Here is a 22,818-nt window from a genome sequence, read left to right as displayed (position 1 = left end):
CTGCCATTCCCTCAACCTGGTTGTGTCAGATGCAGCGTCGTCTTCTTTAGATTCAGTATCTCTCTTCAAAGTACTGCAAAGGATATATGTCCTGTTTTCAGCATAAACTATCAGGTGGAAGATCCTCATGGACAATTCTACAAATCTGACCATGAAGCCACTAAGTGACACTCACTGGCAGAGCCACACTGACAGCATTAGGCCAGTGAGGTACCAAGTGACTGAGATTTACAATGCCCTGATGGAACTGGTGAAGTCAAGTAAAGCTGAGGCCGGAATCCGACATGAGGTTCAAAGCCTGGCAAAACAGATCACTGACTTCAAACTTCTGATCTAAATTATGATTTGGCACAATATCCTATTCCAAGTAAACACCTTAAGCACTGCATTAGAAACTCAGTCAATGGACATCGCAAACACTACTATTTTAATGAGAAGCTGCCTTGATTTCATTGTGGCCTACAGAGAGAATGGATTTGAAGATGCCATCATTGCTGTAAGTAAAAAAAAAAAAAAAAAAAAAAAAAAGGGGGGGGGGGGACTTAGGAGTTGAACCCATCTTCAAGGAAACTCGTATTCATTGGAAGAAGGGACAGTTTGGTTACGAGGGCAGAGATGAGATGATGGAAAGATTGGAAGAAAATTCAATTGAGACTACTTTTTGCTCGCTCATTGACACTGCTCAAGTGTCCATTGAAAAAAAGTTTGGACGAATGAAGCACCACGGAAAGACCTGGGGTTTTTGTATGATCGTAGTAAGCTGCTGGTGGACAGGAAGACACTCTTGAGCAATTAGATGGACTTGCACTGGACGCTGACACATGGGGACTGTTCAGACATCAATGATAAAAGACATCTATGTCGAATTGGACAACATCCATCACGTTTTGCAACAGAGGAAGCACTCTCCACTCCAAGTTCTACAATACATTCATGATGTAGAGCGGACGGACACTTTTCCTAATGTGTCTATAGCTTTGAGGATTCTGCTCACACTGCCAGTCACAACTGTGGATGGTGAGCGCAGCTTTTTGAAGCTCAGGCTCATTAAAACATATCTTCGATCAACGATAGTCAAAATGGCTTGAAAATGCCACTGGTCGCTCTTTGGACCTCCTTGATGTTGTGCTTCAGTTTGCGAGGGCAAAGGCAAGAAAAGCGACTTTTGGAACTAAAGGACTAGGGTTAATAATTTTAAAGCTGTCCACCGACGGTAACACTATTTAATACTGGTCCACCCAATGTTGGTGTACCGTTCAGTTTCTTCATGTTAGTACATTTCAGCTATTCTCAAAATTAAAAAGTTTCTATGAGCTTATAGGAAATGATTTTTTTTATTTGCTTATATATAGCATGAATAAATACAGATTTACAGATCCTAGCATGCAAATTTTCCATCTTATATGACAGGGATATGATAGGGATAAATCATGCATCAAAGTCATGAAATGCAATAAAAAAATAAGATATTCAAAAGTTTAACAAACAGGGGGGGGGGCGCCAAAGATGCTTCTCCTGGGGCTCCATCTGATTGAGGGCTGGTCCTGCTGCCAAAAGCACCATATAGAGGCCTCAGTGTAAATAAGAATTGGGACTAAATGTACAAAAACTGGTAAGAACACAGATTCACTGTAATAAAACCATTTTGAAATACTAGAACAAATGGCATTTCTTTAATCAGACCACACAAAGACCTAAAATTCTCTCTCTTATTCTTATGTTCCCCATCAATGTAGTTTTGTTTTCCAGCAATTCCTAAGGTAGCAATTAAACAAGAACTGTGACATTTTTATAACATACTTGAAATGCTGTAATATTTGGAGATAGATTCTGTTTCAGAACAAATGTAATGAGGAAAACGATTACTGCAATGATACAGCCCACAGTCAAGACACAAATTCTTTTGACTCCTACCAACTTAGTGTTTTTTGGCAAAACTGACTACTCTGTATTTCAGTTGTATGGAAAATTAGACTGACATTCTGAAAACACATAAGCATGTACTTAATTTTATAGACGCAAGCAGCCCTGAAGAGTTCAATGGGACTATTTGAGTGTGTTGGTAAGTTAAGAACATGGCTAAGTGTTTGCAAGGGGTCTTAATTCTCTCTCATACTTAAACTGTGAACTTGTAGGTATGCAGCTAATGACTTGACAAGAACTGCAGGATCAGGCCCCATGACAGAAGGCGTTTGTGTGTGTAAGTTTTCAGGAAATATTATCTTATGCCTTATAAAATGAGTTCAAATGAAACATTAAAAACCTACCTTAAAAAGTGTCACAGTGATTTCAATGTTTTCAGGAACAGGCCACACCACCACACCACGGTATGGATTTTTGATTCCAGGTTGCCAGCTATGGGCCTAGAAGAAGAAAAGAAACAATAATTGAGTCAGTCCGTCATAAAAGGCCTGCTCCAACTCCCCTGGAAGTCAGCGTGTGCATGCATGCGTGTGTACTGATGATTAGCTCCAAAAAACCCTGCTTTCCTAAATTTATGATTCTATTAAACACAGTAAGACAAACCACTGAGAACAGAAGGAACTCTCACCATTGATGGGAGTTACGCAGTCACACAAGGCTCACTCTAGCCAGGTGCTGAGTGCTCTGGTCCTGAGCTTGCAAAGCAATTAAGCACAATGCCGACATCAGGGCCAGAACATTGAGCACCCTGCAGGTACAAGTTCATAAAATGGTGTATACGGACCTTTGGCGTATGTTTCAGACGATGGAATGTTTTCCTTTAAAGCAAATAATTAAGAGTAGCAATTGTGCATGCTCAGTAGCCATATTCAGATTTTAATAAAACCGATTTCTTTTTGTTTTATTTGAAAAAAATAAAGCACCAATTTATAGTACAGACTAAATGCCTCTGAAACATTTAAACCTATAAAGAATGAACATTTAAGTACCTATAACTAAAAGTGAAGTGACCAGGATAAAATGAAGTTAAAAGAGATTAACTCTAAAAGACCTGAGCAAATCATTCCAACCTGTGGAGCTGCATACTTTCCACTAAAACAGTGAACACCATGAAGTGCGAATTTCAGAATCTGGTTCAGTTAGTATGGAGGAAAACTTTAGATAACTATGGAAATATAAATGAATATACGCTAATATAAGGGGGTGGCTGAGTATCATGGCTGTTTCTAACTACCTGTTTTTCTTATTTTGAGAACATTATAAATGATTGTTATTTGCATCAAATTAACTGAGTTTTTAAATTCTATGGTATCAAACATTGTTCATTTTAGTTATATGTTCCTTTGCCACATCCAGCACTTCAGTGTATGATTTTTATAACACTATTACTAGCATAAGGCTAATGTAACTTGGGTCCCAGGTACATTAAACTCAAATATAATTACCCTGGTTATAGAGTAGCAGCCGTGTTAGTCTGTATCCGCAAAAAGAACAGGAGTACTTGTGGCACCTTAGAGACTAACAAATTTATTAGAGCATAAGCTTTTGTGGATGCATCCGAAGAAGTGGGCTGTAGTCCACGAAAGCTTATGCTTTAATAAATTTGTTAGTCTCTAAGGTGCCACAAGTACTCCTGTTCTTTTTACCCTGGTTATAACATATTTGGAGATAGGATGGTGTTCCTAAGAGTACACATTGGTTTTGTAGCAATGAATTGTTGTTATGGTGGCACGGTCCCGTCGGCCATGTCAGCAAACTATAATTTTCAAGAGAGTTTTAAACGGTCTCTTCTGGGTTAAAATTTAGCGCAGATACCCCACCTCAAATTTAGCCAGCTGCCCAATGGCCAATTTTAACTACAGAATTCAATACACCCTGGTGGGAAAGATAGTGATTGAAAAGCATCCTCATTTAGTAGGAGAAGGAAATTAATTCACCACTGTTGTGCATTATAAACAGTGCTTCATCTCACATGATACTTGGCACTTGGCAGCCCCGTCACACATTCCTGCAGCCTACATAGGTCCTCACACATCCAGCTTCGTTATCAGAAGGAACTGTAATAGTTCCTTTAGGCCACCAGAGGCCACTAAGTTGCCACTACTATAGGCAGTCTATCTGCCTTCTGGCTCTATTCCCTCTGTTGATTCCCTGCCCTGTGGAGCCGCAAGAGAAGTGGCAGCAGCTTCTAGTAGGGTGTGGGAGAGAAGGTCAAGAGATCGAGGGAGTATCTAAGAATAAAGTCCTGCAGGGAGCCATTGGTAGGATCCAGCTTGTTTTCCATGCTGCCCAAAGCCATTTATCTTTGCAGATATATTTATAACATTCTTATTGTTGTCCTGTTATTTTCATTCACTCCTACAGAGTTGCTGATGTTTACAGTTGTATCCCAAGTCTCGTGATATTTGGTGTTTTTCTGAAAGCCCCAGGTACTGCAGGTATCTGGTTAGGTGAAAAATCTCAGCTTTCATTTAAAAAAGGAAGTTTGCAAACATGAAGGCAAGAAAGTCATGCTTGAAAATGTGTCCCAACTGCAACCTCAAGGCTGAGAAACCAGATAGCAAATAAAATGAACCCAATATGTATGTTTGTTTTTAAATCCCATAAATTTTAAGTCAACCTCATGATTTTTTGGGCCTGACCCATGTTTTTTTGAACCCTTGGGGTTGGCAATACTGCTCCCATTTTTATACTGTAAAAACATTTTGTACACACAATCATAAACAAGCATTCTATCATGCAGCAGAATTCTGGGTATAGGGGGATTTACCAGTCTCCTCTCCTCATTAGACTAGTTGGTGTAACAGTAAAAAATGGAGAATCCTAAAACAAATCAACATGTATTACTGTTACCTGACATGCATGTTATCAACAGCAGAGAGTGGGAGATTGAAAGTCCTACCTAATGAGCTTTTAAAGCAAAACTATCCCCTTATTAGCTGGTTGATGTTATATGCCCATTTGGCTTTGGAATATAGGACTGCACCACCCAGGCAATATGACAGGCAAGGATAACCTCAAATTTAAGCCCCTGGGTTGGTGCAGGAGAAAGCAAAGGGTGCAAAATAGGGGGAGGCCTATTAGTTAATAGAGAATACTTTGAGCACTTAAAATTATCATTAAGAGTAATACAACATAATGTTATTTCTCAGACCAAGTGTCCCTATATTGAGGGGGTCTTTTGGGGGTGGAGGGGGGGTTGTACCGTTACAGACTCATCATGTAGGCATACAGCTATACTGACTATATTTTAATCAATCATCCAAAACATAGGCCTTTGCTTTGGCAAACGGACAAGATTTTGCCACCTACACGCTGTAAACATGCCAACAATCCCAATATTAGTCACTGTCCCCATGTTCTGGATCCTGACCAGCTGTCTCTCTCTAGACCTGAACATTATGTTTCCTCTGCAATTATCACCTCAGGCCACAGTTCCCACTATCCTGTGCCTTCCAGACTCTTTTTCCTCCTCCCCTACACAGCCTCCTTCCCTTTCGACATCTTTCACTGCTTCTCAGTTGCCCTGGCTCCGATGCTGCCTGGATGGACAGAAACACTGCCACTGGCTGCCTCACTCCCTGCCTTCATCATCCCTCCTACCACCACCTGCCTCCTCAGGCTAGGGAGAGAGCAGCAGCCTGTATAGAGCGACCTCTATTGTTGGCTGCCTCATTCACTAGCAGCAGTAACCTTTTAAGGAAGTAGTACAGAGGAAAAAGCACCAACCCTACAGAGAGGAAGTGAGAAGAAGCTGCAACTAGGGTGACCAGATGTCCCAATTTTATAGGGACAGTCCTGATTTTTGGGTCTTTTTCTTACTTAGGCTCTTATTACCCCCCAGCCTGATTTTTCACATTTGCGGTCTGGTCACCCTCGCTGCAACACCCGGGGCACTTTAAATGAAGAAACACCCGTGAGGAGGGGAAAGATTGGTGAAATATGCCACAAAGATGCTAGAAATGGCAACATGCCTCACATCACCCCACTCCTAGAAAACTGTACTGGTAGATAGATGAACAATTGGGGTGGGGGACTGTAATGTGTGAGAAAAGACTGGTGGTGGGCTCCACAGGTTCAGATAAGCATTTTAGGATCTCCTGGCCTTTGGAGTTCTCTCATGACTGTTCTCATTATTTACGTTTATAATGCTTATTATAGGAATTACCTGTTTTATACATACATTTATTTTTGCAAAATTGCATTATCGTGACAAATACACAAATGGATGCATCGTAATGATGCAGTGTTTGAGCACAGACTGTAAGGCTTGGTGGGTTTTGGTTTTTGCCTTCTTTAAGGACAGCTTGAAAACTATTAATTTATAGGCCGGGATAATTAAGATATTCCTCTGTAAGAGATTTATCAATTGAATGCATACATAACCTGCTGGGGGCCTAGATGATGTGCTCAATTAGTTGATTGCTCTTGGAAAATATCTGATCTGTTGTCCATATTTCAGATATACACTTCTACCTCGATATAACGCTGTCCTCGGGAGCCAAAAAATCTTACTGCATTATAGGTGAAACCGTGTTATATCGAACTTGCTTTGATCCGCCGGAGTGCGCAGCCCCCCCCCCCCCCCCCCCCCAGAGCACTGCTTTACTGCGTTATATTCGAATCCGTGTTGTATCGGGTCGCGTTATATCGGAGTAGAGGTGTAGTTACAGGGAATCGTCTGTTTTGACCATAACAGGTCTGTGCAAGTCTCAACACTTACTTAATAATTTCATCATTATCAACACAAAACAGACACTCCATATATAGCACATAGGAATGTACTGGTTTTGCAGAACAGGTAAGAGAAATATTTGAGCAAATGGTCATGTGGGCAAAAATAAGCTAATTTCTTATTTACTAGTGACTGGGGCAGGGGAACATTGCAAGCTCTAGGATGAAAAAATAACATGCACTTGCTTTGCTGCAATGCTCTGTACCTGGAGATGAAAGAGAAGACTGAAGCTCCAACTGGCTCCAAATGTAGTAGCCCAATTCTTAAGCAACACAGGAGGATGAGAGCACACCACTTGAGTGCTCCATATACTATACTGGCTCCCCTGACAATTACCCTCAGTGTGCCGGACCCTGGCTATTTCCATGACTAGACAGGTCTCCCTGAAACCAAACATGACAGATGCAATGAACAAGAACCCTGCCAGCTTTCTTAGGGGCAGGCCTTCTACCTTGGAAACCTTGCCAGGTATCAGGATGGCCACAGAAGGTATCACCTTTGGAGCAAAAAGGAAAAACCTTTCCAAAATCGCAACCTAAAAATTCACTAGCATCACTTCGCTGTGACACAGTAGCATTTAGAACCCTGCCCAGCATTTTAACTAGTACACATCTCTTACTTAAAAAAACCCCAAACCAAAACAAAAACAACTGGCCATGTCCTAATGTAATACAAGACAGGATGGAGATTACAGTCCTTCAGATCGATTTCTGCCTAGGGTGCATTAGATACATCAATCTTCATAAGGCCAAATGGAAAAAACAACAACAGATTTTAAGAAGGTGAAAAAGCAGGAATACTGGTCTCATACATAAGGTCACTGAACACCACTGCGTAGCTCTTCATCAGTGGAGTTTTGAAGGAAGAAAGAAAAGCAGATACTTTTAGAACAGTAGTGTCCAACTTGTGGCCTTCGAGACTCTAATTATAGCAAGTGAGAGAGCAAATTTATATTTGATCATGAATTGAGAATACGTTCCACAAGCCATGCCCGGCAATGTTTAAATGCAAGTGTTTAGTTCAGCGTCAACACCATCTTCTTCCCAAATGTCTCTCACCACTTCTGCTGCCATCTCAAGAGCATCCCTAATGTGAGCCAGCAATGCTCTGGGCAGCTGCTTTTCCTGCTCTGCTTCAGCGGCTCGGCAGCCCCTTGCTGGCTGCCTAATGCACGGCAAAGGAGGGAGAAGAGAACAGCACTAGCTGCTCCATTGCTTACTTCTCTGCCAGGCTGTAGAAGGCCCAAGTAGGCCAGGGAAGGAGCCTGACTGGCTCGGACTCAGCTTAGGGGAGCTGTTCTTACCTAAGGGCTCCCCTTCTCCAGTGTCATCAAGGGCACCTCAGGAGAGGGAGAAAAAGAGAAGCAGAGATCCAGCAACCAATTATAGCATCCTGATTCTCTACTCCAGCACCAATGCAGCTTAGAGCAGCCTGAGCCGTGCTCTAACTTGCTCCAGCTAGCAACAGTTCCATACGAGCAATATACTGTCTGGGGATAGCTAGAGTACAGCACAGTCCAGCCATTTCGCCTTCCTGGTCCAAACATGGCCCCTTGAACCAGGGACTGTGGGAAGGGAGGCACAGGAGCTGGCTTGGTAGCTGCGTGCCTGTCGAGGGCTTCCACACCCCAGAGGAATCCCAAACAGATGACTTAAAGTGTCCACTGATTTTGTGCCCAACCTGAGATACCTATGAGCTGATTTTTCAGAGCACTAACATTTGTACGGCACTTTATATGCTCGAAGAACAGCTCCCACTGATTTCAGTTGCAGCCACAAGTGCCTAGGACTTCTGCAAATCAGGCTCCAGATGTCTCAGGTTGGGTACCCAGAAAATGAGGAACACAGTTAGTGGCCCGTGTGAAAAACTGGTGTATATGACATGCCTAGTATCATGTACAAATGATATGAGAGAGGAAGGGATGGCATTCAGCTGCCTTAACCAGGAGGCCAACCTCTCCTGCGTACTCTGTCTCATTCAGTACACACCTTCTACTGTCATTCCCTGAGCACTGTCCATCCTGTGCACTTTAATGAGGAGGGATCTTGTATTAAAATAGTTTGTGATCATGTAATTAAAGACTGTGTCACAATGCATGCACACAAAGGGGATGAACTGAGCTTGAACAGGCAACTTTAATTCTGGCTCGTCCTAGCTTTTGAGTGCTTGACTTTGCAAGCTAAATAACGGTCTTTCAAAATAGTTTTTTTCCTAAGTTTGAAAAAAAAATTGAAAAAACAGAAATTACACTATATTGAACTGTATTATTATAAGCAACCGAAAAAATGGAAAGTGTTCAGCAACCTTAACTTTATAGCTCTGCCTAGAATAATGTAAATTTTGTAATATAATTGTACGTTTGCACAAAGTAGGCTTGGAAAGATGCAATAAGGTATGTGTTCTTGATTTTAAAGAAAGACAAAGGTACATTTGTGCCTAACAAATTGACGTGTTTTGTGGGGGGTGGAGGGTCTGAAAGAAAAAGGTCAGCCCGGTTTTAAGACTTGCTCAGGAATTCTGCCAAATTTAGCAAGGCTTTCGATTATCATCATGTGTTGTAAATACCAGTCCCACAAGTCAGAATTGCCCAGTTACACAAACAAGTTATGTTTTGACATGTTTGTGTAACTGTATCTAAATTCAGACTAGCCCAAGGACAGGGAATTCCAAAACAGGGCTCTGAATTATTTAAATTTGAATTAGAGTTGATAACTATTAGATGATGTCATGCTGGCATAATATCTACCCATCATACATACCATCCTTTGGATAATGATCTCCGTTAGCATGTTGTTTTCAATATGGCTATTGTAATTTGGGTGCACCATTTAGCAAAACCTGTTACAACCTAACATTTTTATGCAATCTTAGCTATGCAGTCATTACCAGTCCTCCATAATAATTATTAACTTACTCATCTCCCAATAAGGTATTAAATAAAAAAAAAAAAAGGACAGTGGATGAGGTCTCACGTTCTTTCTCAAAGCCGAAGTAATATTTGTAGTTTCCTTAGTAAGAATGTATTTGGGGCAAATGGCACCAACACCTTAATATTACATTAGTTAAATGCACTGTTGACAAGTTACACAATTGTTATCTTTATGTCTGAGTTAAATTTTTGTGGGCTGCAGTCATTTGTTAGGGGTGGAAGGTGGGTCTTCTGACTTCTTCCCCATTTTCACATTTTTATTATATTGATTGCCTGGGAATAAAAATTTCTTCTCAGAGAAAACTTAACTGATGTCTCTTCCCTGCCTCACAAATAAATGAAAAAATACAGGAACACTTGGAATATGATTAATGCTTAAGTACTTCTTGGGCACAGTGTCTGTGTAAAATAAAATAAAAAGTCTTGATTTGACTCATTTCCAAGAAAGCAATTAGATGAACAAACAACATGTATAGTAATGTATTTTACTGGCAGGATGACTAAGAGTTTAGGAATCTTTATTAATCTATAGTCTAGGAGACAAACATCTCGAATGAAGCAAAATCATGTCAGCTATAAAATCTTTAAAAAAAGTTAAGTCTTATTCTAGGTACAGTACTTGCAGGCATTTGGCACTTTAAAAAAATATCTGTGTAGGCCCCCTTAATCATCCTCTGATGATTTGCTACAGGGCTATTCTTAGTCTTAAGAAGATCAACCACTATTTTATCTGCTGACATTGATAGGTTTGTCTATAATGCTGGATAACCAAAACTTTGGACATAGCAAGCAGGCATGTCTAAAAATTCTGTAGTTTAGGGGGATGCAAGGCCGGCTGAAAACTGATGCTCCACGGCCAATGATAGACCAATTTTGTCTCCTGAATTAAATTAAAATCCTCAGTAACTAAGGCCCCAATCCTGCAATGTCATATGCATGAGCAGACCCCTGCATCTGGCCCTGTTGAATTCCAGATATGGCATCTGTTTGTACACTAAACAAGACTTTGAACATAATCTCTAACCCAGCAAACTAATCAATCGTGCCTAAACACCCTACCATCTAACAAGACATTTTTTGTTTAAAAACATGTGAGTTTTACTTTAGTATCCTACAGTATCTTTTGTCACACTTCCATGCAGAAACTAAAGCAAAATTTAGAATGTGCATAGGGGATATTATTTTTTTGTACTGTGGTAATATCCAAAGTCCCAAGCAGGATCCTGGCTTCATTGTATGAAGCACTGTACAAACAGAAGGAAATCTGGAACAGTTTACAGCCTAGTTTAAGACAAGACACAACAAGTATGTGTGACAAACAGTAGAAAGCATGAAGATGCTAAGGGGAGGGTAATAGTAAAAAGAACACCATTCCATAGCTTGGTGAGCTGTTTAATTGAAATCATTATCCAACAGCCAATGATTAATTTTAGAAATTTCCTATTATGGACAGGACCTTGTCCCATAAGAAGGCCCTGAGTAAAAGGAAAATAGGCAATGTTTGGGCGGAAAAGGAATCAGCAAATAGATGTTAGGGCACTTGTGCAAGCAGCAGCTACTATTGGCAATAGAAAAGAGTATTGGGTACAGCACAGTGTTTCTCCAATGACATGTAAAGGTTTGGGTGACTCAATCAGCGAAGCGCACAGACCCATTGGCCATTGTATTTCCATGTCCCTGGACCATTCATATTTTCCTGTTCTCTCTGTAGGAATTTTTGGCGAGCTGGGGCAGTGTGTCACACCATGGCACACAAGGGGGTATAGAGTTCTCATTATGACTACGTCTACACTTATGGCAGTGCATAGAATACAGGCAATACGCATGTAGCTACATGCTCCAGAGAAAGGCAGGCTGTGTCCACACTTGTCACTGCGGTGTGTAGCTACATACATAGCAAGGAAAACCTCCACCAGCAAGTGGGGAGGCAGAAAGACGCTAAAATTAGCACTATAGACATGGAAGGCACTGCTTGGCCATGTGTAGGATATATACACTGGGAGTTCAGGCACGTATGACACTCGACTAACCTAAACCATGCCTCACCGTCTACACTTCTACCCTATGCTAGCTGGGCATGCGTTGTCTGTATTCTACAGGCTGCCATAAGTGTAGAAGTAACCCTCTCTACTACCTGTGCCCTCTTGTAGTGCAAACAAGGTGGTGGTTCTACTTTTGGGTTTTGCTACACCCGCATGTGTATTTGTTTGTTAGTGTTTTTTGGAACTGGGAGAACAGGATTTAGCCCATGATTAGAAAACATTATTTACTACATAAAAATATACACAAAGAAATAGCAGGAGTGTTTAGTAATGCCTGTGACAATTTCAGTGTCAATGTAATTTCCCAACAGAGGCCCAGTCTGTAGATACAATATCCAACTGAAAGAATCTGCTTTGAAACTTTCTGATTTCCAGGGCTGCATAGTGGCAAAAACAGTCTCTTATTCCTACTTTATATCCTCCTATTGCAAAGGTGGCAGCTTCCTTATTAATGTTTTTATTACGTTTAAGACTTCTGTTTTTGTTACTTTTAAGAGTGATTCTTCTTTCTGATTAGATCTAGAAATTAATAACTTATCATTGTTAATTATTATTAAGCTGCATGCTGTGTACTTGGTGCTACATACATACCTAAGATGACACTGGAGTTTTTTCTATAAATGTTTCTATAAATTAGTCTCAGCGGTAAGAGAGGAAGCATTTTAGGGCCAAATTCAGTAAGAATAAAATAAACATCCATTTTTATCTTAATAAATCAAACAGCCAACTGCACTTTTTACTGAAGTTGGGTATTACTAAGCAGTCAACTAACCTTAGAAGATTTCCTTCGGCTTCTTCTTGTCCAAACCACCACTAGTTTATCTGGCTGCCTGTTGAAGAACACACACAAACAATTTAAATTTACAGTAACCCCGTTAAATAAATGGTTGACCATAAAAATTACATCCTCAGTGAACAAACTATATTTTACATAAAGCATTATTTGAAAAGCACTCTCAAGTTTAGTCATTTAACAGGAAAAATAATTCTGTGCTTACAGCAATCAGTACAGCAATATTAACCCGCATATTCTGCTCTCCCTGAATGCATACAACTCCCAAAGGCAAAGCAGAGTAGAGTAGAGAACTGCTCTATAGATCTGCAAACAGGATCCTGTCCACAGTTTGCTTTTTAAAGTCTGGCTTCACTAAGTGCAAGCCTTTGAAACCAATCAGCACACAAAATAAACAAGCACAAAATCCAGTTGGATTCCTAATCAGATGGCACTTGAAGAGGATGTGTGCAGAGGGGGAACAATTGCAATCATGGCTTTTTTTTAATTTATATATTTATATTTTTATACTTACATATATATAAACCAAAAGCTTGAAAGAGCTTTTCCAAAAAAGTACCTTCCTATGCAATTACCTCAGAAATATCAAGAGCATCAAGTATTGTATTCCCTGATTTTGCTTGAGGTCTTCTTGAGGGATTAGATACACCTCTACACCAATATAACGCGACCTGATAGAACACGAATTTGGATATAATGCGGTAAAGCAGTTCTCTGGGGGGCGGGGCTGCGTGCTCCGGGGATCAGCGCGTCAGCGTGTCTGGCTCCGATACGCTGCTCTGAGTGTGCTGACTATTAATAACGGAAATGCTAGAGGCCAAAGCAAGTTCGATATAACATGGTTTCACATATAACGCGGTAAGATTTTTTGGTTCCCGAGGACCGCGTTATATCAAGGTAGAGGTGTACAAAGAATGGGATCTTTCTCGGCTTTTAATTGAAGGGACAAACTGTTGAATCTTTAATAAAGAGATCTCTCCTGACAATTTGTCAGGCATTGCAATTGTTAGCATCTATTAAGTTCAACAAAGAATTTTAAAGAGTGTGAATAAAAATCACTTTCCCTTTCAATTTCTCAAATTTTACTTCCTTGCTAATTGTTACAATCCTACTCATTCTTGAGTTGTCCAAAAAGCCTTCCAGGGAAATCAGGATAGACAAACACCAGAAATTTCTAAAAGAAACAACCTCCCTCCCCTCTTTAATTTTTAAAGGTCAGATCTTCTTTATAAATACAAAAGAGGGGGTGGAGATTATCTCTAATAAAGGAACATTTCCCAGTATGATGCAATCAAAACACTGAGTAAATGAGGTTAAAATAAGGACAATACTGCACGCTGGACATTTTAAATTGGTGTTATTGAACGGCAATGCTCAGATCATTTTCTTCTTGAATTTATAATACTTAATATTCTCCAATTCTTTTTAAGTGAAAAACCAGCCATTTTTGTAGTAAATGGGGACCCTATGAATTAGTTACAACATTTATGTACTTCCTCCTCAGACTGTTCTTATTGTAGCTTGCAGAAATTACTAACATAAGAACAGCCATACTGGGTCAGACCAATGGTCCATCTAACCAGAATCCTGTCTTCCAACAGTGGTCAATGCCAGTGATACATCCCTCGTCATCCATTTCCAGCTTCCAGCAGTTAGAAGCTTGGGACACCAAAATATAGGACTGCATCCCTGATCATCTTGGCTAAAGGCCATTGATGGACCTATCCACCATGAATTTATTTAATTCTTTTTTGAACCCACTTATACTTTTGGCCTTCACATCCCATGGCAATGAGTTTCAGAAGTTGACTATGTGTTGTGTGAAGTAGTACTTCCTTTTGTTGGTTTTAAACCTGCTGCCTATTAATTTCATTGGCTGATCACTGATTCTTGTGTTATGTGAAGGGGTAAATAACACTTCCTTATTCACTTTCTCTACACCATTCATGATTTTATAGATCTCTATTATATTTCCCCTTAGTCGTCTCTTTTCCAAGCTGAAAACTCCCAGTCTTATTAATCTATCCTCATCTCCCATATTCCCTAATAATTTTGTTGGCCTTCTCTGTACCTTTTCCAATTTTAATATATCTTTTTTGAGATGGGGCAACCAGAATTGTACACAATATTCAAGGTATGGGTGAACCATGGATTTATATTGTGGCATTATGATATTTATCTATCCTTTCCCAATGGTTCCTACCATTCTGTTTGCTTTTTTGATTGCCGCTGCACATTGCGTGGATGTTTCCGGAAACTATCCACAATGACTCCAAGATCTCTTTCTTGAGTGGCAACAGCTAATTTAGACCCCATCATTTTGTATGTATAGTTGGGATTATGTTTTCCAATGTGCATTACTTTGCATTTATCAACACTGAATTTCATTGGCCATTTTGTCGCCCAGTTTTGTGAGATCCTTTTGTATTTCTTTGCAGTTTGCTTTGGACTTAACTATCTTGAGTAATTTTGTATCATCTGCAAATTTTGCCACCTCACCTTTTTGCCAGATCATTTATGAATATGTTGAACGGCACTACAGATCCCTGGGGGACACCGCTATTTACCTCTCTCCATTCTGAAAACTGACCATTTCTTCCTACCCTTTGTTTTCGGTCTTTTAACCAGTTACTAATGTATGGCCTGGTCTACACTATGAGTTTAGGTCGAATTTAGCAGTGTTAAATCGAATTAACCCTGCACCCATCCACACAACAAAGCCATTTACTTCGATATAAAGGGCTCTTAAAATCAATCTCTGTACTCCCCGACGAGGGGAGTAGCGCCGAAATCGACATTGCCATTTTGAATTAGGGTTAGTGTGGCCGCAATTCGACGGTATTGGCCTCCGGGACCTATCCCACAGTGCACCATTGTGACCGCTCTAGACAGCAATCTGAACTCGGGTGCACTGGCCAGATAGACAGGAAAAACCCCGAGAACTGTGGGGACAGGAGGGACCAACGTGAGGACAGGAGGGATGCTTGAGATGAGAGGTGGTGGCAGGAATATCAGAGGAGGCAGGATGCAACACTGGGGCTGCTGCGTGAGCAAACGGACATGCCCCGGAGTCTGGTGGAGCTTCAAGAATGGCAGCAGGATCACAGAGTGCCGCTGCAGCCCCTGTATAGCCGCCCTCCCCCCTCACCATGTTCCATAGCCTCCTCACCCAAACATGTAAGAACGCGGGGGAGGGGGAGGGGGGAGGCTCCGTGCACCCTCCCACTCCACCCCAGTGGACAGCCCAAGCAAAAGGCTGTCATTATTTTGTCATCATTTTGAACTCTTTTAGTGGCCTTTTCCTTCCCTCCTATCCTCCTCCCAAACCCCACCAGGGCTACCTTGTCAGTTCTCTCCCTCTTTTTATAATCAATTAATAAAGAATACATGATTTTGAGTGACTTTATTTCCTTTGAAAACAAGCTGTGATCGAGGGGGCAGGGATTGCTTACAGAGAATGAGTCAATCAAGGGGGCGGGTGTACATCAAGGAGAAAAACAGAACTTTCACACCGTAGCCTGGCCAGTCATGAAACTGGTTTTCAAAGCTTCTCTGATGCGCAGCGCTTCCTGGGTGTGCTCTTTTAATCGCCCTGGTGTCTAGCTGCACGTAATCAGCGGCCAAGTGATTTGCCTCAGCCTCCCACCCCGCCATAAAGGTCTCCCCCTTACTCTGACAGAGACTGTGGAGCACACAGCAAGCAGCAATAACAATGGGAATATTGGTTTGGCTGAGTCTGAGCGAGTCAGTAACGTGCGCCAGCGACCCTTTAAACGTCCAAATGCACATTCTACCACCATTCTGCACTTGCTCTGCTTGTAGTTGAACAGCTCCTGACTACTGTCCAGGCTGCCTATGTATAGCTTCATGAGCCATGGCATTAAGGGGTAGGCTGGGTCCCCAAGGATAACTATAGGCATTTAAACATCCCCAACGGTTATTTTCTGGTCTGGGAAGTAAATCCCTTACTGCAGCCGTTTAAACAGATTAGTATTTCTGAAGACGCGAGCATCATGAATTCTTCCTGGCCATCCCACGTTGATGTTGGTGAAACATCCCTTGTGATCCACCAGTGCTTGCAGCACCATTGAAAAGTACCCCTTGTGGTTTATGTACTGGCTGCCCTGGTGCTCCAGTGCCAAGATAGGGATATGAGTTCCATCTATCGCCCCACCACAATTAGGGAATCCCATTTCAGCAGAGCCATCCACTATGACCTGCACATTTCCCAGAGTCACTACCTTTGGTAGCAGCAGCTCGGTGATTGCTTTGGCTACTTGCATCACAGCAGCCCCCACAGTAGATTTGCCCACTCCAAATTGATTCCTGACTGACCGGTAGCTGTCTGGCGTTGCAAGCTTCCACAGGGCTATCGCCATTCGCTTCTCAACTGTGAGGGCTGCTTTCATCTTGGTATTCTGGCACTTCAGAGCAGGGGAAAGCAAGTCAAAGTTCCATGAAAGTGCCCTTATGCATGCGAAAGTTTCGCAGCCACTGGGAATCATCCCAGACCTGCAACACTATGCGGTCCCACCAGTCTGTGCTTGTTTCCCGGGCCCAGAATCAGCATTCCATGGCTAGAACCTGCCCCATTAACAGCATGATCTCCAAGCACCGGGGCCCACGGTTTGAGAGAATTCTGTGTCCATGTCCTCATCACTCTAGTCGCCACGCACCCGTCGCACCCGCCTCCTCGCCTGATTTTTCAGGTCCTGGATCAGCATAAACTGCACGATAATGCACGAGGTGTTTACAATGTTCATGACTGCTGTCTTGAGCTGAGCGGGCTCCATGCTTGCTGTAGTATGGCGTCTGCAGTGTTCACCCAGGAAAAAAAGGCACGAAACGGTTGTCTGACCTTGCTTTCATGGAGGGAGGGGTGAGGCTGTACCCAGAACGACCAGCAACAATGTTTTTTGCCCCATCAGGCATTGGGATCTCAAACCAGAATTCCAATAGGCGGGGGAGACTACGGGAACTATGGGATAGCTACCCACAGTGCAACGCTCCGGAAGTAGACGCTAGCCTCGGTACATGGACGCACACCGCCTAATTAATGTGCTTAGTGTGGCCGCATGCACTCAACTTTATACAATCGGTTGCCAAAAATCAAATTCTGTAAATTCAGAGTAATCCCGTAGTGTAGACATACCCTATGAGAAGAACCTTCCCTCTTATCCCACTGGTGCTTACTTTGCTTAAGAGCCTTTGGTGAGGGACCTTGTCAAAGGCTTTCTCAAAGTCCAAATACACAATAGTCACTGGATCACCTTTGTCCACATTAGTTGGCCCCCTCAAAGAATTCTAATAGATTGGTGAAGCATGTTACCCCTTTACAAAAGCTGTGTTGACTCTTCCCCAACAAATCATGTTCATCTATGTGTCCGATAGAACAATAAAGAGCAGAATTTTCAACCAATTTGCTTGGTACTGAAGTTAAGCTTACCGGCCTGTAATTGCCAAGATCGCCTCTGGAACCTTTTTAAAAAAATTGGTGTCACATTAGCTATCCTCCAGTCATCTGGTTCAGAAGCTGATTTAAGTGATAGGTTACATACCACACTTAGTAGTTCTGCAATTTCCTATTACAGTTCCTTCAGAATGCTTGGGTGATTATCTTCTGGTCCTGGTGACTAATTAGTGTTTAATTTATAAAAAGAACAGGAGTACTTGTGGCACCTTAGAGACTAACAAATTTATTAGAGCATAAGCTTTCGTGGACTACAGCCCACTTCTTCGGATGCTTATGCTCTAATAAATTTGTTAGTCTCTAAGGTGCCACAAGTACTCCTGTTCTTTTTGCGGATACAGACTAACACGGCTGCTACTCTGAAACCGTTTAATTTATCCATTTGTTCCAAAACCTCCTCTACTGACATGTCAATCTGGGAAGAGTTCCTCAGATTTATCACCTACAAAGAATAGCTCAGGTGTGGGAATCTCCCTCGCATCCTCTGCAGTGAAGACCGATGCAAAGAATTCATTTAGCTTCTCCACCCAGAATTTACATTTCAATCCCACTAAGGCCAAAACTACCACTAAAAACACAGCTAAAAGCTGGCTTCCCCCACTTTTGTGGCCAGATCAGAATCTGGCCCTCATTCTCTATCCCCATTGAACCCAGTTGCCTTACAGCAGCGGTGGGCAGCCTGCGGGCTGCACGCAGCCCATCAGGATAATCTGCTGGCGGGCTGCGAGACAGTTTGTTTACATTGGCCTGGTTGCCCGCAGTTCCCACTGGCTGCGGTTCACAGTTCCTGGCCAACGGGAGCTACAGGAAGCATCGTCCAGCACGTCCCTGCGGCCTGCGCTGCTTCCTGCAGCTCCCATTGGCCAGGAACAGTGAACCGCAGCTGCGGGCAGCCGTACCTGCGGACGGTCAATGTAAACAAACTGTCTCGCAGCTCGCCAGCGGATTACCCTGACGGGCCGCCGGTTGCCCACCACTGCCTTACAGACCCTATATGAGCTGTCAACTTGGTGTAAAGTGCTCAACGAAATAAACCACTCAAGATGCATTTTTCAACTTCTAAATTTCTGCCTCGTTTGGGGGATACAAATAATTGGCTGGCATGCCCTTCAGCTTTCTCTAAAATCTTCTTTGGTGGCAGGGACAGCCTGATCAATGTTGAAAACCCCTTGCTCACTTGCTAAGCACATTATGTTCTCATTTGCCTGCATAACTCCCATTAATGCTAATGGAAATTGTGTGTGCGCCACTAGAAGCAAAAATATACCCCTAAGTGATTTCCTTGATGCAATCCAGGAATCCAATCCCATGTCTAAAATAAACGCTCTTATTTCACTTTGTACTTTTAAGTTGACTGAGCCTCATTTCAAAAAATAGCTTGTGAGACAAATCCAATTTAACCTCAATAGGCCCAATCCTGAGCTAGTCTCTGGGGACCAAGTAGTGCCAAAGGCAGCAGAAATGCTTTTTCTGCAGTGCCGGTGGCCAAAACAGAGAAGACCCCACACAGAGGAGTTCTGCACGGCCATGCACCACACAAAATGTGAACTCCACAGTGGGGAAAAGGCAAGAGAATGCTAACAGGGACTGCACAGATCCACACTGTTCTCCCTTTCCACCAAAAAAGGAACAGCAGCTAAACAGCAGGCCACTTCCACTAATCCCTCTCAGCCTAATCTAAGCATTAGTTGGCAGCAGGCTGGCAGCACAGGTGCCCCAGGTAGGACTAGCCCGTTATGCTGGGTTAATTCACAGCTCCCTACAGACAGTCCCTTCACTTTGCTTTGCTCCTTGCATCAGGTTTGTATTCATAGCCCCAAAGGTTTTCAATACGGGGGAGGAGGGCAGAGGGAGAAACAGGTCTAAAAACCAAGGATATTACATAAAAAGAGAAAGAAGAAACACCTTATCCAGGCAATACCGCTACTTAAATATTTTCACCATTTAGTAACAGAGTAGCTCTCCGGAGCGAATCAGTTATCTACTTCCAACAAACGTTACACACACACACACACACACACACACTCTCTCTCTCTCTCTCCCCAAAAATAATGCATTTTCTTTTGTACTAATATTCAAATATGACAGGTTTGCCCAGTGGCATGGGGGAGATTCTTAAAGGCAGAAATGGGAGTTTGGTGCCCATTTCCCATTCAAAATCTCCCCCTTGTGTTTACGGTGACCAGATTTTCAAAGGAAAAACCAGGACACCTGTCATGGCAGCACACACAAGATGGGGGCCAAAGAGGCATGCACCAGTGAATTGGCAATTGGGTGAGGGAGAGAGGGAAAGTGTGCCTAATTCTCTCTCTCCTCTTCAGCCAAGCAACACCTCCACCGCTCCTTCCTCACTACACAGTGGATTTGATGCGGGGGTGGGGGGAAAACAAGAAAGGAAAGAGGGTTGGCGGCTTGAAGAATCATGTGTAGGGGATGCTGTCTGGGAGGCCTCACGGTTCACAAAATCCTGGGCAAAACACTCCTTTTGTAAACCTGACAGAAATACTGCAACCAGTCAGGAAAACCTCAACATTCCTGTTTTTCAGAGACATGGTGGCTACTATCACTGCAGCAGGAACTCCTCTAGTGGCATGATGTTTACAGTCACATGGAGTTATGAAGGCGAGTCTGTAAAGTAAAAGGACAAGAGTGTGTGTGTGTGTGTGTGTGGGAGGGGAACGAGACGAAGAGTCTCAGGCTCTTGACAGAAATGCAGATGACCTCTCCACCTCCAAGAACAATACTGAATCTCACTGGGTGTTTTAAGAGCTTGTCTACACTTTAAAGTTATATCAAATTATGTTTTTCAGGAACAACTGCTCTGAGCACAGGGAATCTATACTGGTTAATTACGCTTACTTAAGCTACTTCAATTTTGATTCATTGTACTCACATAGCGATGCATTTTCTCCACAGCATCCTGGGCAGGTACCCCATGATGCAATGTTCCTCCACTATGCTGTATGCATTCTGGAATTTTTCTCACTGCATGTTGTCGGATACCAAGTAGAAGCCACTGGAATTCTGGGAGTTGGGAGTCAAATCAAAAAATTCCATGATTCCTCCCCTTTCATCCGGCTTTTGTGACCCAGTGCCATTTGAAAGTGCAGTCAGGCAGCATGGAGGAAACACTGCTGAGCACGGCAATGCTGAGTCATTAATAGAAAGAGGCTCCTGCACATGTATTGGCAGTCATGCAGCCAGATGGCTTTGGAGGGCTTGAGAGATAGCCGTGGAGATGCCATAGCAATACAGGCAGAAGAGGAGAAGGAAATTGAACAGTTACTTCTGCGTGAACTTTTCCTGAAGCAGTTTCACTGGGTAAGCCACTGCTTCTGGACTCAGCCAACTAGCACAGACTGGTGGGACAGGATAGCACTGCTGAGCTGGGATGACCAGCCGTGGCAGCAGAACTTCAGGAGGACAAGCCCACTGCCCTACAGATCTGGGCAGAGCTCACCCCAAGCTGCAGTGGTGGAACACCTATATGAGAACTCCCCTGAGTGTGGAGAAGTCCATGGCTATTGCTATCTGAAAACTCACCACTCCCAACTGTTATAGTCAGCAGCTAACCAGTTTAGTGTTTGCAGAACAACTGTCAGGAAGATTGTCATGCAGGGGTGTGCTACTATCAGGAAAGTGTTGTTCCCCGGGTCATAAAGCCTGTCAATGCACAGGACGTTGTTGACGGATTTTCACAACTGCAGTCACCAAATTGTATTGGGGCCATTGATGGGACCCCCTGTGCCTATTCTTTGCCCCCCACACCAAGACTCAGAATTCATCAACGAAAAGGGGTATTTTTCTCCATGGTGCCTTAAGGCCTGGCTGACCACCCTGGATGGGTCACCATTATCAACCTGGGGTGGTCAGAACAGGTCCATGATGCCAGGATCTTTAGAAACACTGGCTGTTTTCTGCCATGAAAAATGGAACTTTTGCTCCCACTATGGACATTAATGGTGTTGTAGTTCCTCCTGTCATTCTGGGACACCAGCTTACTCTTTGCTTCCCTATCTTATGAAGTCTTTTACTGGATACTTGGCTAGGAGAAAGGACTTGTTTAACTATCCTCTGAGTTCCAAATGCAAATTCTATTGTCCTTCTAGTAAGAGGTTATTGAGCAATGTCTGCCTCATATGATAGCTGCTTAGGGTGGTATACACAACCTCTGTGGCAGCAAGGGAGAGAGTGTTTCGTCCATGGGTGTCAGGAGAAGATGGACAGATTTAACACATGTTATGAATACCTAGAGAGGCAGCTTCTCCTAAATGCTGCAATTGGTTAGAAACACAGGATCAGGGGTGCTTTAGCCTCAAAGTAGGCGCTCAGAGTATTGTTGGAAAATCATATATGCTTTTGCATTAGGATTTCATTTTGCTTTTATGAAGTTTTTCAACTAATGTCTTGACATGTTTAATGCTTGGTGTAAGGATGTCTTTATGCTTTGAGCAACAATTTTATGAACATTTTAATAAATAATAAACCAAGTTGTAAATAAGAAAAAAATTACTTAAGACAGTGAAAAGTTAAAAGAAGTGCAAAATTATAAAACCAATAAAGTGCAGAGTGAACACACTTGCACTGATAAGGTAACAAACTTGTGTACGTCGGGGAAGAGAACGTCAAAAATGTCCTCTGGGTCTTTGGGTATGGAATGGCAATAGACGGGCCTGTTGCTTGCAGTTGTGGGAATTAAAGGACGTCTCTCCTAGTATCCACTGGTCTTCTTGTCTTGTGGTATGCACTGGTGAGGGAAGGGCCTGTTCCTTGGAATTGCTCCCAGTACATAGCACTCTCAAAAGGCTTCAGGACACTGCTAAGTTGCGGTACTGTCCGTGAACAACGTGTCACTGCCTCCAGAAGGCCTGCCTGCTTCTGCATCATCTACAGAAGTCCTTCGTTTTGTCAATGTGCTCCCTTTAC

General features: G+C 42.6%; 1 protein-coding gene across 11 annotated transcripts in view; it reads right to left on the bottom strand.

Moving 5' to 3' along the window:
- Nucleotides 1-22,818, bottom strand: part of EHBP1 (EH domain binding protein 1) — a 327,133-nt gene that overhangs the window by 262,272 nt on the left and 42,043 nt on the right. For all 11 annotated transcript variants that reach the window (XM_034764183.1, XM_034764182.1, XM_034764189.1 and 8 more), the window contains 2 exons: nucleotides 12,402-12,459; nucleotides 2,268-2,363 (listed from right to left, as the gene is read on the bottom strand). In XM_034764183.1, the coding sequence (XP_034620074.1) occupies nucleotides 2,268-2,363; nucleotides 12,402-12,459 (154 nt within the window). The remainder of the gene's footprint in view (nucleotides 1-2,267; nucleotides 2,364-12,401; nucleotides 12,460-22,818) is intronic.

Source organism: Trachemys scripta, chromosome 3, assembly GCF_013100865.1.
Source record: "Trachemys scripta elegans isolate TJP31775 chromosome 3, CAS_Tse_1.0, whole genome shotgun sequence".
Classification (NCBI taxonomy): Eukaryota; Metazoa; Chordata; order Testudines; family Emydidae; genus Trachemys; species Trachemys scripta.
The sequence above is the reverse complement of the archived record's forward strand: the minus strand, read 5'-3'. Positions and strand labels throughout refer to the sequence as shown.